The 15,697-nt window shown below is 36.4% G+C and overlaps 2 protein-coding genes and 1 long non-coding RNA gene across 3 annotated transcripts in view; 2 read left to right on the top strand and 1 right to left on the bottom strand.

The window, feature by feature from the left end:
* LOC136849496 (uncharacterized) overlaps nucleotides 1-5,890 on the top strand; it is a 76,120-nt gene extending 70,230 nt beyond the window's left edge. Inside the window, exons 4-5 of the mRNA XM_067122841.1 lie at nucleotides 3,414-4,522; nucleotides 5,172-5,890. Of these exons, the coding sequence (XP_066978942.1) occupies nucleotides 3,414-4,391 (978 nt within the window). The 3' untranslated portion in view covers nucleotides 4,392-4,522; nucleotides 5,172-5,890. The remainder of the gene's footprint in view (nucleotides 1-3,413; nucleotides 4,523-5,171) is intronic.
* Nucleotides 4,462-5,778, top strand: LOC136849497 (uncharacterized). Its single transcript, XM_067122842.1, has 2 exons — nucleotides 4,462-4,522; nucleotides 5,240-5,778. Exons 1-2 carry the CDS (start codon nucleotides 4,462-4,464, stop codon nucleotides 5,776-5,778), a joined length of 600 nt encoding a protein of 199 aa, XP_066978943.1.
* A 351-nt stretch (nucleotides 5,891-6,241) lies between the features above and the next one.
* LOC136850206 (uncharacterized) lies at nucleotides 6,242-7,348 on the bottom strand. The gene is made up of 2 exons (XR_010856584.1): nucleotides 7,203-7,348; nucleotides 6,242-6,885 (listed from the first exon to the last, which is right to left on the bottom strand). It is a non-coding gene; the product is annotated as an uncharacterized lncRNA (long non-coding RNA).
* Between the last annotated feature and the right edge of the window lie 8,349 nt (nucleotides 7,349-15,697).

Consider the following 15,697-nt stretch of genomic DNA (forward strand, 5'->3'; position numbering starts at 1 on the left):
TTGAAGTGGCTCCGTGGTCACTGTACTCTCACATTCCTTCTTAATTCTTTCAAGGATGAACTCGTGCGCAGAAAACTTCAGACACAGGCTTCTTCAAAAGCAAGTTATTATTGTTGAACGAATCAAACTGCCAACATCTTCCCCTTCAGAGAAATTAATTCGATGTATAGGAAAATAAGACTTAATAATGATACATGATATTTCATAAGAAAACAGAGCTGACTTGACCATTTTCAACTTCTCATCGTGTCGATAGAAGATTCGAGGTCAGGATAAGAATAGGATAGATGTTGAGCGGATGTCGAACTTTGACAAACGAGCCTCGTCTTGGGCGCCCTCACATATAGAGCGTGGAGAAGAGGGACCAAATGTCCGACCCATCCCTCTTACAAGATCCACTCTTCGAATTTCGCCAAGAAAACCTCTCTCTCTCTCTCTCTCTCTCTCTCTCTTTGAAGAAAAAGTTTTTGAGAGCTCAGATCGTGGACCGTGGATTTTCGTAGCGGAAGGTTTTTACTTTGTCTAAATGGTCGATTGTTTTTTAAGGTTTCGCTTGTTTTCTGGAAGAGGGAGGAGGCTGTTTGAGTGTGAGATTCAGTAAGGTGCCGATATTAATAGTTTTAATGTATTAATAATAATTTATTCACAAGTCTCCGTGAACACTGTCACCTCGAGAAAAAATGGATATCGAACTTTAGAAAAAAAATGTTATAATCATCGCCACAATACAGTTGATGACATTGACGTTTATCGCTGCTTTATTTTCATTTCCGGAACACTGATAGTCATGAGATGAAGTCCGGATGATGAGTCTACAGTTGTTTAGTGTCAGAATGTTCTGTTCTGTTAAACACACAAACAAACTTAAATTTAGAAAAATAAAAATAGCCACTCATTAGCTTGTGTTGATTGTCTTATATTCTATTCAGCTCGTGCTTTTACGAAACTAAGTTGTCCAATGTGTAAAGGTATTTGAAGGGTATTGGCTGTTACCGGTATGTATATTTTGGGCTGAGATTGATATTGTAGGAAAGGTAAACTGGTGATATGTATTATTATTTAGTAATTATGAGAAAAAAATTTTAGAGTTATGTTTTTTCTTGGGTGTAAAGGACTTGTCACTGAGCCGAAATTTTTTCATATAAATTACTTTTCATGTTAATCTGACAAATCCAACAGCAAAAGCGGAAATGCTTTTCTGTCATATTTTTGTGTACATTCAGTGTTTAACATCTTTTCGGGCCCTACGCTTTTCCTCTCTAAGGAGGAGTGTTGTGCCCGCACGGCAGTCTTCCGATTTTCGGCAAGTCTCTGTGAATGAGGTTGCTAGCCCCGTGAATTTTCATGACCTCTGCTGACATTGGTATCTATTCCTAGTGAGGCTGGCTGATGAGCGCCAGACTCGGAATCGAACCGCGGATCTTGTAAATTCAACCCTAGTGCTACGGCACCCACTGTATTATTCATACATACATACATACATACATACATACATACATACATGCGTGTGTGTATATAATTTATATTTGTGTGTGTGTATATATATATATATATATATATATATATATATATATATATATATATATATATATATATATATATATATATATATATATATATATATATAATCAACACACAATCACGTGTGGAACAAAAATAAATTTCTGACTCACATCAGGATCGAACCCAGGTCTTTCATATATATATATGTATGTATATATATACACGCACACACACTATATATATATATATATATATATATATATATATACACGAGTGTATATATGTATATATATATATATATGCAGAATCTACTGGTCACTTTTACCAGACACATATGTATTTAATAGCCACAATGCCCTCTTAATCTTTCGCTAATTCCTCGCGCTTTTTTAGATATGCTTGTAACTACGAAGCCGATATCCAGGGAAGAATGAAGAGCCTGTGACGGCCGGCCGCGGGAAGCGAACCCGAGTTACCTTAATCACAAGGAGGTCACGTTGGCCGGCCGTCACAGGCTCTTCATTCTTCCCTTTGTAGTTACAAGCATATCTAAAAAGCGCGAGGAATTAGCGAAGTTAAGAGGGCATTGTATATTAGAATTACATATATATATATATATATATATATATATATATACGAGTATATATATATATATATATATATATATATATATATATATATATATATATATATATATATATACATTACACACACACACACACTGTATATGTACTGTGTGTGTTTTAATGAATTTATATGTATACAGTATTTCTAGTGGTTAAAATAGCATACCCTATCGGGGTATATAAGAACTATAATATACCCTTTACAATATACCCTTATCAAGGGTATAACATATACTTGAGATACCCTTACTTAGGGGTGTATTGCAGGTAAAGAATACCCTTTTGCAGGGTATTCTATACGATGTATATACCCGTGTATATTAATTATATGATTAATATATTAATCCATTACACCATTATGTGTAGTTATAGCATACATAAAATCATAAGGTCAATGATTTTAAAAGTTTGTTTTATCAATTTATTATTTTTATTGCACTTTGAAAATCAAAAGTATATATATATTGCTATATGCGTATATGTCTATGTAATATATATATTATATATATATATATATATATATATATATATATATATATATATATATATATATATATATATTATATATATATATATATATATATATATATATATATATATATATATATATATATATATATATATATATATATATATATATATATATATATATATATATATATATATATATATATATAGGCACCTCTCCAGCTAACAACGGATGCCAGTAACATCGCATGTGGTGCTGTCCTACAGCAGGTCATCAACGGCGCCGCCCAGCCCCTTCTTCAGCAAGAAATTCAATCCTGCAGAGATATATATATAGCACCTTCGACAGGGAACTCTGCGCGATGTACTGCGCAGTCCGGCACTTCAAGTTCCTCCTGGAGGGACGCCCTTCACACCAGCCATTGGTTCACGCCTTCACCAAGCAAGGGGACGCATGGTCTTCCAGGCAGCACCGCCACCTCTCAGCCATAGCCGAATTCACCTGCTCCATCATGTACCTCCCCGGCAGGAAAAATCCTGTAGCAGACGCCCTCTCCAGAGTCGAGTTGAACACAGTGCAGCTCGGAGTAAACTACCAAGACCTCGCCAGAGAACAGGCCGCTGACCCAGAAACCCCGGCCTACCGCACCGCCATCACGTCCCTTAAGTGGCGGGGACGTGACCCTCGCCCCGGAGGCCCAAGTGTCCTCTATATGCGACATCAGTACGGGTCAGCCCCGCCCCTTGGTTCCAGCCTCACGCCGCCAGGTATTCAGCAAGACATAATTCACGGCCTCTCACATCCTCTGGCTGCAGAACCATACATCCGGCACTCTCAAAAAGTTCCCTCTCCAGAAGCCATTGGGCCTTCACCAATCCTGGGACGCAGTGCTCTCTCAAAAGCAGGTGTTTGAGTTGCAGTGCAGCTGGAGTAAGGGGTGCAGACAGCTAGAAACTGGCCTACAGCCATCCGTGGGACGTGAAACGGAGGAAGTGCCTGCAGTGCCAAACCAGGTATTCGAATTCACGGTGGGTGGCCAAGCTGCTCTCACGGGGTGCAGAAGGACGCCACGTCCTGGGGGAAACAGTGCCTGCAGTGCCAAACCAGCAAGGTGGGTCGCCACACGCAGCACGGGTATGCGAAGTTCCCGCAGCCAGAGCGCCGCCGGCCACATTCATGTCGACGTCATCGGGCCCCTTCCCCCGTCAGGCGGGTCCAGATACCTCCAGATGGTGGTAGACCGCTTGACAAGGTGGCCCGAAGCCACACCTATGCAAGAAGCCACCGCCAGCGCGTGTGCCGAGGCCCTGCTTTCCAGTTGGGTTAGCCACTTCAGCGTCCCGGACCACATCACAACCGAATTGTGGTCCGCCCTGGCTCAGCTGCTGGGGACCACGCACCACACCACCACGGCATACAACCCGGCTGCCAACGGCCTGGTCGAGCGGTTCCACAGATCCCTGAAGGCGTCCCTCATGGCCCGCTGCACCGCCGAGGACTGGAAACATCAGCTGCCGTGGGTCCTCCTCGGTTTGAGAACCACCCCCAGAGCCGACAGCACCCCATCCGCAGCCGAAAAAACCTACGGTGAGCCCCTCTTGGTCCCGGGCGAACTTGTGACAGAAGATCGCCACATCCCATCACTGCAGAGACTCCGCGACGTGGCCGGCAAGTTCGCCCCTTGCAAGCGCACGTACACCGAGAGGTCGGCCACCTTCACACCGCCAGAACTGTCATCCGCCACCCACGTCTTCGTCAGGGTCGACGCCGTCCGCCATGAAGAACTGGATTAGATTGACGAAAGAACAGTTCACTCATCTGTTAAACCTGGTGACACCTCACATTGAAAAAGCTGATACTAAAATGAGGAAAGCTGTGTCTGCTGCACAGCGATTGACCCTCACTCTTCGTTATTTAGCAACAGGTAGGCTATGTTACTTGGAATTGTTTATGCCTAGACTAGGCTAATATATCCTAGGCTTGGTGTATTAATTAGGTTATGCATGAAAGATGCTGATCATTTTGTATCTGTACACTGTTCGTTTATGGGTTGCTATTCATGTTTGATAGATTCTTGTAGGAAAAAAGTAAGCTTAGTCTAGGCTGGTGTACATTTTTTGGATTTTCAGGGGAGGAAAGGACAAATCTTGGTCTTGGCATAAGTTAGCCAAGGCCAAGATTAAGATTAAGGTATTCGATAAAATTGTACATAAGGCTACCCAGACTAGACTATAACCTAATGGCAGGCATCAAAGTAGCCTAGGCTAGGTTAGTAAAGTATTACCAATCTCAAAACAACCACCTAACCTAACCTAGCTATACTGTCTATTAATTGGGTAACATAATTAAAAATAATTGCGTGTTTACACAATTTATAATAAAAAAAGTAAATTTTGTGGTTGCACTATTATATTTTAAACTTTATAGTTGATGACAGTATGGTTATTAATTAACTGATAATTCCAGATAAGCTGTAGTACAATATGTCAAGGCAAAAATGCAAGGTTTACAGTATGTACATTAGGAATATATATATTTATACTATTGCTAAGGGAATTTTTCTCTCATTTCAGGAGAATCACAAGTTTCCCTTGGGTATCAATTTCGGATTAGCCATAATCTGGTTTCATCCTCATACCAGAGACATGCAGAGCCATATACAACATAATGAAAACAGAATATTTAAAACTTCCATCAACTCCTGAGGAATGGAATGAAATTGCTCTGCATTATTTCCAGCAATGGAATTTTCCAAATTGCATAGGGGCACTAGATGGGAAAAGGGTGCTAAATGCAAAGCCCCCACATTCTGGTGCAGGTTTCCATGATTATAAAGGTCATTTTAGTATGATCATGATGGCATTAGTTGATGCATCTTATAAGTTCCTGTATGTAAATATAGGTGCTAATGGAAGAGCCAGCGACGGTGGGGTTTGGGATAGGTGTAGCCTAAAGGAAGCAATAGATAGTGAAGTTTTAAATATCCCATCATCATGTTGCTTACCTTTCACTGATAAGCAAAGCCCATATGTCATTGTTGGTGATGAGGCATTCCCAATTAAGCCCTATTTGATGAAACCTTTCCCAGGAAGGGAATTAAACAAAGTAAAAACTATATTCAATTATAGGTTGTCAAGAGCAAGGCGCACATCAGAAAATGCCTTTGGTATCATTCAGTAGTATTTAAGGTGTTATCAAAACCTATCCAAACTTGTCCAAACAATGTAAAGGACATTTTGTTTGCTATAGTGGTTTTACATAATTTTATCCGTGCACAATCTAAGAATTTGTATGCACCCCTGAAATAAAGAGAGGTTTATCAAACAGTGGTTTGGATAGTAGTCCTGGACATGGCGGACGTAGTACCAGTGATGCCCAAAATGTAAGGAACACATTAATGGATTATTACTTTAATAATGAAGGGGCAGTACCACTCCAAGATGAACGAGCCTATATGCACTAGTGGACATTTTCTCCCATATGCCTTTGAATATTTGCATTTGTATATACAGTAATCTTAAAATAAAATTCATTATTTGTTCAATTGCTATTATTTACTCCTCAGTACTTATAAGAAAGTTATGAAGAGCGATGTGGAATTTAAATATGTACCCTGCGATACCTGGAGAAACAAACCCTGAAATTGCTTTAATCAACTTTATTACATAGAAAATGTTTAAAGCTGCATGACATCAATCTTGATTAGACTGAACTTTATTGTATACAAAATGTTTACAGCTACAGGAACTTGATTAGACTAGAAAGCCTGAGGTCTTACAGATCATTTATTTGAAATTCAAAATAGCACCAGAGATTAAATACTGACAGAATTTAGCACCAAATTGATAACTACTGTTAACCTACTTTATCATCAGGTAAGCCATATTTCCGCTCAGTTTCCAGGACGACTTGGGAAATCCTAGCTGCTGCAACCTTTTGTCCATTTACTAGTAGGGACCTTATCCAAACCTCAACTGTTTTTCCCACACTGAAACCTAGGTCATTAGGCGTACTGGTGTTGCCCAATTCTTTGAGGGTTTGCAAGCATTCTTCCTCAAATGAATTTTGTAGCTTCCTCTTCTTACTACTGTTACTTGCTTTTTGGTTCTGTAGAGATGAAGTTGCGGAAGTTGCTGGTGCAACAGACCGATCAGAACTTCCATTAGAAAGGTCAAAGCTGGGGGACACAGGTTGAGTTAAAGAACCCGTACTTGACTCTCCAATTTGAAATTCATCAAAAGTGTTTTGAGTAACCTCAATAACTAGAGGATTATCTATAGGATTTACCTGTAAATAAAAAAATATATATATTACTCTACTATGAATATGTTGATAACATAAACTGCTGTATAATGGATCAGTTTTAGGTAATGATGCATTAGTAATTCTGATAATTTAAGATTATGGAAGGGCAAGCATAATTCCCTTTACTTAACTAAAAATATTAGATTTTTCTATTGACCTTACTGACCTAACCTTACACTTTTTTTACCTGGGCCTACAGCAGGTTTATTGTGCAAATTTGATTCTTAAATGCCAAGTAATTATACCTATTATTAAACTGCTATGTAAATAATGTAATACACATATGTATATACTCTTACTTGTTCATTAATGTCACTGGAATATGTAGGTTGTGAAGCCACTGTATCATGTAAAAAGACATCAAATCAAACAATTCCCACTTGGAGCTTGGTTTACCACATGAACCACTTGGAGCAGCCTGAATTTTTTTATATTCATGGATGAAGTATCCTTCAAATTACTAAATTTTGCCTGCACTTGATCTGAAAGGGAAAAACATATATTTAGCTTGATATAAAAATTATTAACTAATGAACTAAATATCTTTACAGAAATTATTTAGATATATTAAATGTTTCATGCTAGGTTAGCATGATGTCCTCTTTCAGGGCATGGGTTGCAGACTTGCCTACACGTTTAAAATCTTAGGTGAAGTGTGAAAAATTAGGTTAGGATAACCCAAGCTCTCTAGGCTAATTAGTATACAGTCGGCAGTAGTTCAAACTAGGCTAGGAATAGCTTACTTCTAGACCAGCCTATATAGGTCTAGGCATAGCATTGCCGCTGAAAAATAGAATAGTCCTAACTTTATTTACACAACCTGAGTCAGGTTCTGTAGCCTAGCCAGAGTCAGGTTCTGTAGCCTAACCAGAGTCAGGTTCTGTAGCCTAGCCAGAGTCAGGTTCTGTAGCCTAACCAGAGTCAGGTTCTGTAGCCTAGCCAGAGTCAGGTTCTGTAGCCTAACCAGAGTCAGGTTCTGTAGCCTAGCCAGAGTCAGGTTCTGTAGCCTAGCCAGAGTCAGGTTCTGTAGCCTAGCCAGAGTCAGGTTCTGTAGCCTAGCCAGAGTCAGGTTCTGTAGCCTAACCAGAGTCAGGTTCTGTTGCCTAGTATAGCTACTAGCCTAAATGAAGCTAGAGGTTCTGCACTAAAATATCACAGATTTGTGTTTAGTAATTTGATAAGTCAGGTTCTGTAGCCCAGCCAGAGTCAGGTTCTTTTTTAAATAAACCAGATAGTTCTGTGAAAAAACCAGAGTTCTGTAGCCTAGCCAGAGTCAGGTTCTGTAGCCTAACCAGAGTCAGGTTCTGAAACAGATGCAAATATCAGGTTTGTAGTTCTTCTTCAGCCTAACCAGAGTCAGGTTCTGAGCCTAACCAGAGTCAGGTTCTTAGCCTAACCAGAGTCAGGTTTTTCATAGCCGGTGACATACCCAGTCAAGGTTCTGTTGCCTAGTTCTGTCAGGTTCCTAAATGTTTAGCCAGAGATAATGCTTAGCAGCCTAAAATATCCAGATTTGTTTTTAACGAGTTTGTCTGTTTTGTGGCCATGATTAAGATAATGCACAGTCAGGTTCTGTAAGAGCATAAGAAAGTAATCCAAATTTTGTGTCTAAGCCATCTTTACTACAGAGTCAGGATACCAGAAATCGGGAAGACAATCTGATATCTTTCCAGATCCATTCATCGTCCAAAGTATTAGTTTGATCTTCAGGAACAAGGTGTATGAACATTCATTATTGAACTAGGAGTCATTTTCTGCCAGCAGGTTCTGGTGATTTCTTCATAATTCTTCATCTTGAGACCAGGTTCTTTTTTAAAAGAAATTTAAACAATATCATTTCAGGTTCTGGCATCAAGGTCCCAGTAAGCAGGTCATCGTCCCCCTCAAGTCAGGTTGTTTACCTAAAACTGTTCTGATTTCAGATATTTTTGAGAATTAATGACTTCTCCCTTAATAAAACAATGATAATGTTTTGTTGCCAGATTGAATGTCATGGGTTTCTGACTGAAATTTTGTTCTGTTTTTTTTCTGTACAGATTTAAAAATTTCTGTAGAGTAGAGTTCATCCATCAACTTCATTATCAACCTTAGATTCAGACTGAAAATAAACAAACATTCTGAATGATTTTTTATTACATAATGAGACAACCAGCGAGTTTTGCTATAAATTTTATTTTTGGTTACATATAGTCAGAAAATCTTTTAACATGAGATTTTGAAAAATTTCCTGCAACACAATTTAGGTCAATGCCGAAGGAATAAATTGCATAAACATAAATCTAGTCCTTCTACCAGACAGTTGTCACTTCAACTATAATTTGCCCTTGAGAGTCAGGTTCTGAGACTTGCAACAGCCTCAAAACAGCCAAAGAAACTGTACAATAAATGAAAATAAATCAGGTTCTTATAACAATTCAGGTTCTGATAAACTAGCCATCGATAATAATGAGAATTTTAGTACTTTGTTTCCATTTTTAGAGTTAGCAAAACAAAAATATTAGTTCACAAGTTAGTTTTACTGCTGTCAGGTTAGGGGCCTTTCATTATTTCTACAGATGTCTGTTCTGAGGGCAGATAGGTTCTGAGCAGATACCATACCTTTGCTAATCCTCATTTTCAGGTTTCTTTCCTCAGTATTTGTTATACTTTGCCTATTAAATTTATCTAGTAATAACATAGATTTATTTGCTTACCTACTGGTAGATTATGACACGTGAGCCATTACTCAGAAATCATTTTTCAACCATTCTTCAGATTGTTTATACCATTGATGGTTTCTGCTAACCTATTTTCAGTTTAGCACTTTTTAGCACAATCACTTTACGAAAAAGAAACTCTTTCAACCATATGAGTGAGGGAAATCAGTGGTTCAAGTACAATGAAACTTAAACAGTGAGAAGTTGGATACAGTTCTGCAAAGAGGGGAAAACGTATTTAGTTGAAACATGAACGTAAGCAATAGCAAACGTGTTCAAAGTTCCCACGGACTCCTTGCTATCAGATTTCACTTTAAAGAAATCCGGAACCTTAAATGCCATTTCATCACTAGAACATGTACAAATCCTGCCTTACCAACTTTGAGAATTCCTTTTATTAGTACTAGTGAATCCACTATTTTATTATTAAATGGTCATTGTTGCCTTGCGCCATGTTGCTATATAAATCAGAAATGACAAAAGACTAGGATGGCACTAAATGAGAACTGCTAAAGAGCAAAAAGTGCTAAAGAGATTTATTCATAGAGAAACAGTTTAAACAACTGCAGTTGTTTATCTGGATTTTCTTTAATTTTGAAAGATAAATTTTTATTTATAGTATTCAATTTAATTGGTTTAAACTTATATTTTGAAAAACCTAGAAATGAATTTTTCATAAAGACTGCTAGAAACCTAGGTACTTCAGACTGTTTGGAAAATTTCTTGAGCCCTGATGATAGCATAACGAGAGTAGACCTGCTATAAGACAATCTGATATTCCAGATATAGAGTCAGCAGATTTACCTGTATGAAGGTCAGCAATGAAACTTTTCCCGAATGGTGATTTCTTCATAATTCTTCATCTTGAGACCTTTTTTCATAAACTATCACGTGCGGTCCCATAAACAGTCTCCCCTCAAATCTTCTACCAAAAACTGCTCTGATGACCTTCAAATGCGCGCCCTCCCTCCCAGATGTAAACAAACGATAAAGTCGACGGTAGAGTAGGGTAGAGGGAGAGGTGGGTTGAATTCGATCGTTATCGCTTTCAAAATTCGTGACGACGACACTAAAAAGTCGTCGTCAAAACATTAAAAGTTGACGTCAAATTCAAAAGTCAACGGAAATATTGCTATATAGTGTGACAGCGCCTTAACTGGGCAGGTGGGAAGATTTCACTGACATAAGCTACTAATAACTCTATAGAAAGAGATGGATAATATGGAAACAAGTGAATACACAAAATATTGAAAAAATCGTTGTGAGAGTAATTTCTCACGATGTAGATATTATATTCCTGATAACGATTAATTACTGCTTAGAGGCCACAATTAAAACAGCGTTACATCACACAACACCTTATCTACACTGCATAGCACACCATTGAAATTTCCCGGGCTCCTGAGTCGCGGCGCGCAGCAACATGCGCAATTACGGGACAACGAACATATTACACTGCCATATGCGTATGTCTGTGTAACACACACACACACACACACACACACACACACACACACACATATATATATATATATATATATATATATATATATATATATATATGTATATATATATATGTATATATTATAACTGTGGTTGTGTAATCAAGGGACTCGTGGCAACAATATAAATTGCCAAGTACTTTGCATTTTGTTTTTAGTAGGAACTTGCTTCAAAACTATCCATAACTCAAAACCAATATGTTTTTAGTAACAGTGTTTTTTGGTGCATTACACTATCAGTGTAACAATGTGGTGATTTAATACAGAGTAAAAGTTCATTTCATGACATGATCACATAAACTTACCAAGCCCATTTTGAGACAAAGTGTAATAGAGGGTATATTATTCACAAAAAATACCCTGCCTCCTGATGCAGAGGGGTATTTTTGAGCAATGAAGGAGTGTTTTACCTTGTATATATACCTCAGCTCCATCGTTATACCCTTTCTGTACACGTCCCTTGGTATTCTGCCTTCTCTAGCCCTGTAAATGCAAGGTTAAGCCTCCGATTGCCTTCCAGCCTCTTTCCCTGTTGCTGTCTTATCAGAAAGACAGCAGTGATTGGATCTCTTCCGTACTGCAGTTCATCAGGCTTCACAGTTGCTTGTCATCTCTCATCAAGTATTCTTTTTGAAACATTCAGTAGATGTTCTGTTGGTCTGATTCCTCTGTAATTACCACCCTTCACAATGTCTCTTCTGTTTAAACGCATTTACCATGAGACTTTCTTCCCAGTCATTTGGAATTACTTCCTCTTACCCAGAGTGACCTCAACAGTCCCAGTATACACTCTTAACCCTCTGTTCTAAATACCTGCTACATTTCAATTTGACACATGCGTGTGTATACATACGTACATATATATGTATATATATGTATATATGTATATATATATATATATATATATATATATATATATATATATATATATATATATATATATATATGTATATATGAATCTTTGTAACATACACTGTGATGGTTCAGTGTTGAAAAGCTGCTATACATCGTTGTTCAAATAACTGAGAAGCGGTTCGCATCCCGCTATTGACTGAACATTGATCAATTATAATTCCCCTTTGGAGCAAGTTATTCTCGAAATATAGTTACTTGGATATTAAACGATATTTATGGCTTAATATTTGCATATATATATATATATATATATATATATATATATATATATATATATATATATATATATATATCCATACATGCATACTTACACAACGAGTCTTATGTGCTGTCTTCTCGGTCATTTCTTGTATGTGACCCAAGCGCGCGCACACACAATGTTATGGTGACGTAATCATATTTTATTAGCAAATTATTGTCTGTTAGGTAGTCTTGAGGTGTTTGTTAGGCTTTGGATGTTTTCATGATATTTACAGTTATAATAATGGTGACTGTTGATTATATTTTATGTGGGTAACAGGTATAACGGTACTTTGGTTACATTAGTTGTCATTTATAATTATAACTCAATGTTGATAATAATAATAATAATAAAAAAGGTTACTTTTTATCAAAATGATAGCGGTTACTTGATTACGTAAGCAACATTAAAGGTAATTTTTATCAGGAGGGATGACGGATCATATAACAGATATGACAACTGTAAATTAATCACTACTCGTCAATAAAACTGATTCCTAATATTTGCATCAAGTTAATAACGATGTTGGTTACACACTATTAGTATTGATGACTAAAAATTTCATCCCCTAACAGTCATATCTTTCTTATTTTAATAGCACTGGGAGCTGAATTGGATTAATGTGGATGCCCATCAATGTTACTGATGTTTGCTGTTGTGTGTGATAAGCATTCTTACTGTAGGCTGCATTCCAAGTATGTGTTCTCTTTAAAGAAAATTTGCTATTTAATAATGAAGAATTTACTTTAAATGCAAGAGCTAATAATGAAGAATTCACTTTAAATGCAAGAGCTAATAACGAAGAAGAAGAATTCACTTTCAATGCAAGAGCTAATAATTAAGAAGAATTCGCTTTAAATGCAACATCTAATAATGAAGAATTCACTTTAAATGCAAGAGTTAATAATGAAGAATTCACTTTAAATGCAAGAGCTAATAATGAAGAAGAATTCGCTTTAAATGTAAGAACTAGTAATGAAGAATTCACTTGAAATGCAAGAGCTACGAGTAATAATGAAGAGTTCACTTTAAATGCAAGAGCTAATAATTAAGAAGAATTCGCTTTAAATGCAAGAGCTAAATTCGCTCTAAATGCAACAGCTAATATGAAGAATTCACTTTAAATGCAAGAGTTAATAATGAAGAATTCACTTTAAATGCAAGAGCTAATAATGAAGAAGAATTCACTGTAAATGCAAGAGCTAATAATGAAGAATTCACTTTAAATGCAAGAGCTAATAATGAAGAATTCACTTTAAATGCAAGAGCTCATAATGAAGAATTCACTTTAAATGCAAGAGCTAATAATGAAGAATTCACTTTAAATGCAAGAGCTAATAATGAAGAAGAATTCACTTTAAATGCAAGAGTTAATAATGAGGAAGAATTCACTTTAAATGCAAGAGCTAATCATTAAGAATTCACTTAAAATGCAAGAGCTAATAATGAAGACTTCACTTTAAATACAAGAGCTAATAATGAAGAATTAACTTTAAATGCAAGAGCTAATAATGAAGAATTCACTTAAATGCAGAGCTAATAATGAAGAAGAATTCACTTGAATGCAGAGCTAATAATGAAGAAGAATTCACTTTAAATGCAAGAGCTAATAATGAAGAAGAATTCATTTTAAATGCAAGAGCTAATAATGAAGAATTCACTTTAAATGCAAGAGCTAATAACGAAGAAGAAGAATTCACTTTAAATGCAAGAGTTAATAATGAAGAAGAATTAACTTTGAATGCAAGAGCTAATAATGAAGAATTCTCTTTAAATGCAAGAGCTAATAATGAAGAAGAATTCACTTAAATGCAGAGCTAATAATGAAGAAGAATTCAGTTTAATGCAGAGCTAATAATGAAGAAGAATTCACTTTAAATGCAAGAGCTAATAATGAAGACTTCACTTTAAATGTAGGAGCTAATAACAAAGAAGAAGAATTCACTTTAAATGCAAGAGTTAATAATGAAGAAGAATTCACTTTAAATGCAAGAGCTAATAATGAAGAATTCACTTTAAATGCAAGAGCTAAAATGAAGACTTCACTTTAAATGCAAGAGCTAATAACAAAGAAGAATTCACTTTAAATGCAAGAGGTAATAATGAAGAAGAATTCACTTTAAATGCAAGAGCTAATAATGAAGAAGAATCCACTTTAAATGCAAGAGCTAATAATGAAGAAGAATTCACTTAAATGCAGAGCTAATAATGAAGAAGAATTCACTTGAATGCAGCGCTAATAATGAAGAAGAATTCACTTTAAATGCAAGAGCTCATAATGAAGAATTCACTTTAAATGCAACAGCTAATAATGAAGAATTTACTTTAAATGCAACAGCTAATAATGAAGAATTCACTTTAAATGCAAGAGCTAATAATGAAGAATTCACTTGAAATCCAATAGTGGCATGGTGAGACGAATGATAAATGATTTGGGACCACTACTAGAAATGACATTGCAAAAGCTTTTATCATCCTGGTGGCAAGAACTATTTGCTAATTCGGAAATGAATATATGCCAATTACTGTTTTTTATATGCTTTATTAACATGTGTGTAAAATAATGATTAAATTTGATGGCATCATATTAATTACTGCAATGACCGCACGTTAATAAGAACGTTGGTTGCTTCTTGTTAATAATGCAAGCAACTAGTTCTTTCCTGCTCATAGATCCCTCCTATATTTATTGACTTTTTATACTTCCGAAATCCAATATCCAACTGTGCCAATATTGGAAATTAATTAGCCCAATTAACGTCCATTCTAACCCTAATTAATTCCCCGGTAGCTTCAGCTTCATGTTGTTTATTAGCATAATTAGCAAAGGTTTGCCTATGGCTTCCATCGTTGCTTTTAATGTAGAATGAAATTTTCGGCTGCATTCATGTTGGAAAGAATTGTTCGTACTGCTAAGATCAACCATATAAGTAAATGCCTGTATTGAAAGTGTGGAAGAAATTATTCTGTTTGATATTTTATTATTATACATCATTTTTATAGCTCTGCACTCAATGTGGAGCAATGTTTGTTATTATTTCTATTCTTATTTCATTTTTAAGTTCCATGAACTTGGACTTCGATCAAATTCAACGCTTTGAAATTGTTGAACAATATAAGCCTGATCGGGCAGTGACCGTTCAAAGCGTAAGTTAATAGTGCCCATACAAAAAAAAAAAACACTAAACAGTACTTGCAAACATTTGACGGTACATTTCTAGTTAATTGATGCGTCTGGGTTAAGATATTTCGATTTGTTCAGTAGTCTAAAATGGACAGTAGGTAAAGTGTAAAAAGAATAGCAACATAGTAGAAAAGTGGCTAAATTTCCCGTACAGTAAATGTAAATGTGTGGTTTCAGAATGGCTTCTGTCATTCTTACATGTTCCCCAGCTAGCTGCGTTTTATCGTTTCACGTTTATTATGATTAATGTTATATA

Source organism: Macrobrachium rosenbergii, chromosome 21, assembly GCF_040412425.1.
Source record: "Macrobrachium rosenbergii isolate ZJJX-2024 chromosome 21, ASM4041242v1, whole genome shotgun sequence".
NCBI classification, from domain to species: Eukaryota; Metazoa; Arthropoda; class Malacostraca; order Decapoda; family Palaemonidae; genus Macrobrachium; species Macrobrachium rosenbergii.

What these genes read in the sequence shown, in the direction of transcription:
- LOC136849497 (XM_067122842.1), top strand. Translation starts at nt 4,462, where the DNA reads ATGAGGAAAGCTGTGTCTGCTGCACAGCGATTGACCCTCACTCTTCGT. An exon ending in TCTTCGTTATTTAGCAACAG is followed by an intron (nt 4,523 to 5,239) that starts GTAGGCTATGTT and finishes TCCTCATACCAG; the next exon opens with AGACATGCAGAGCCATATAC.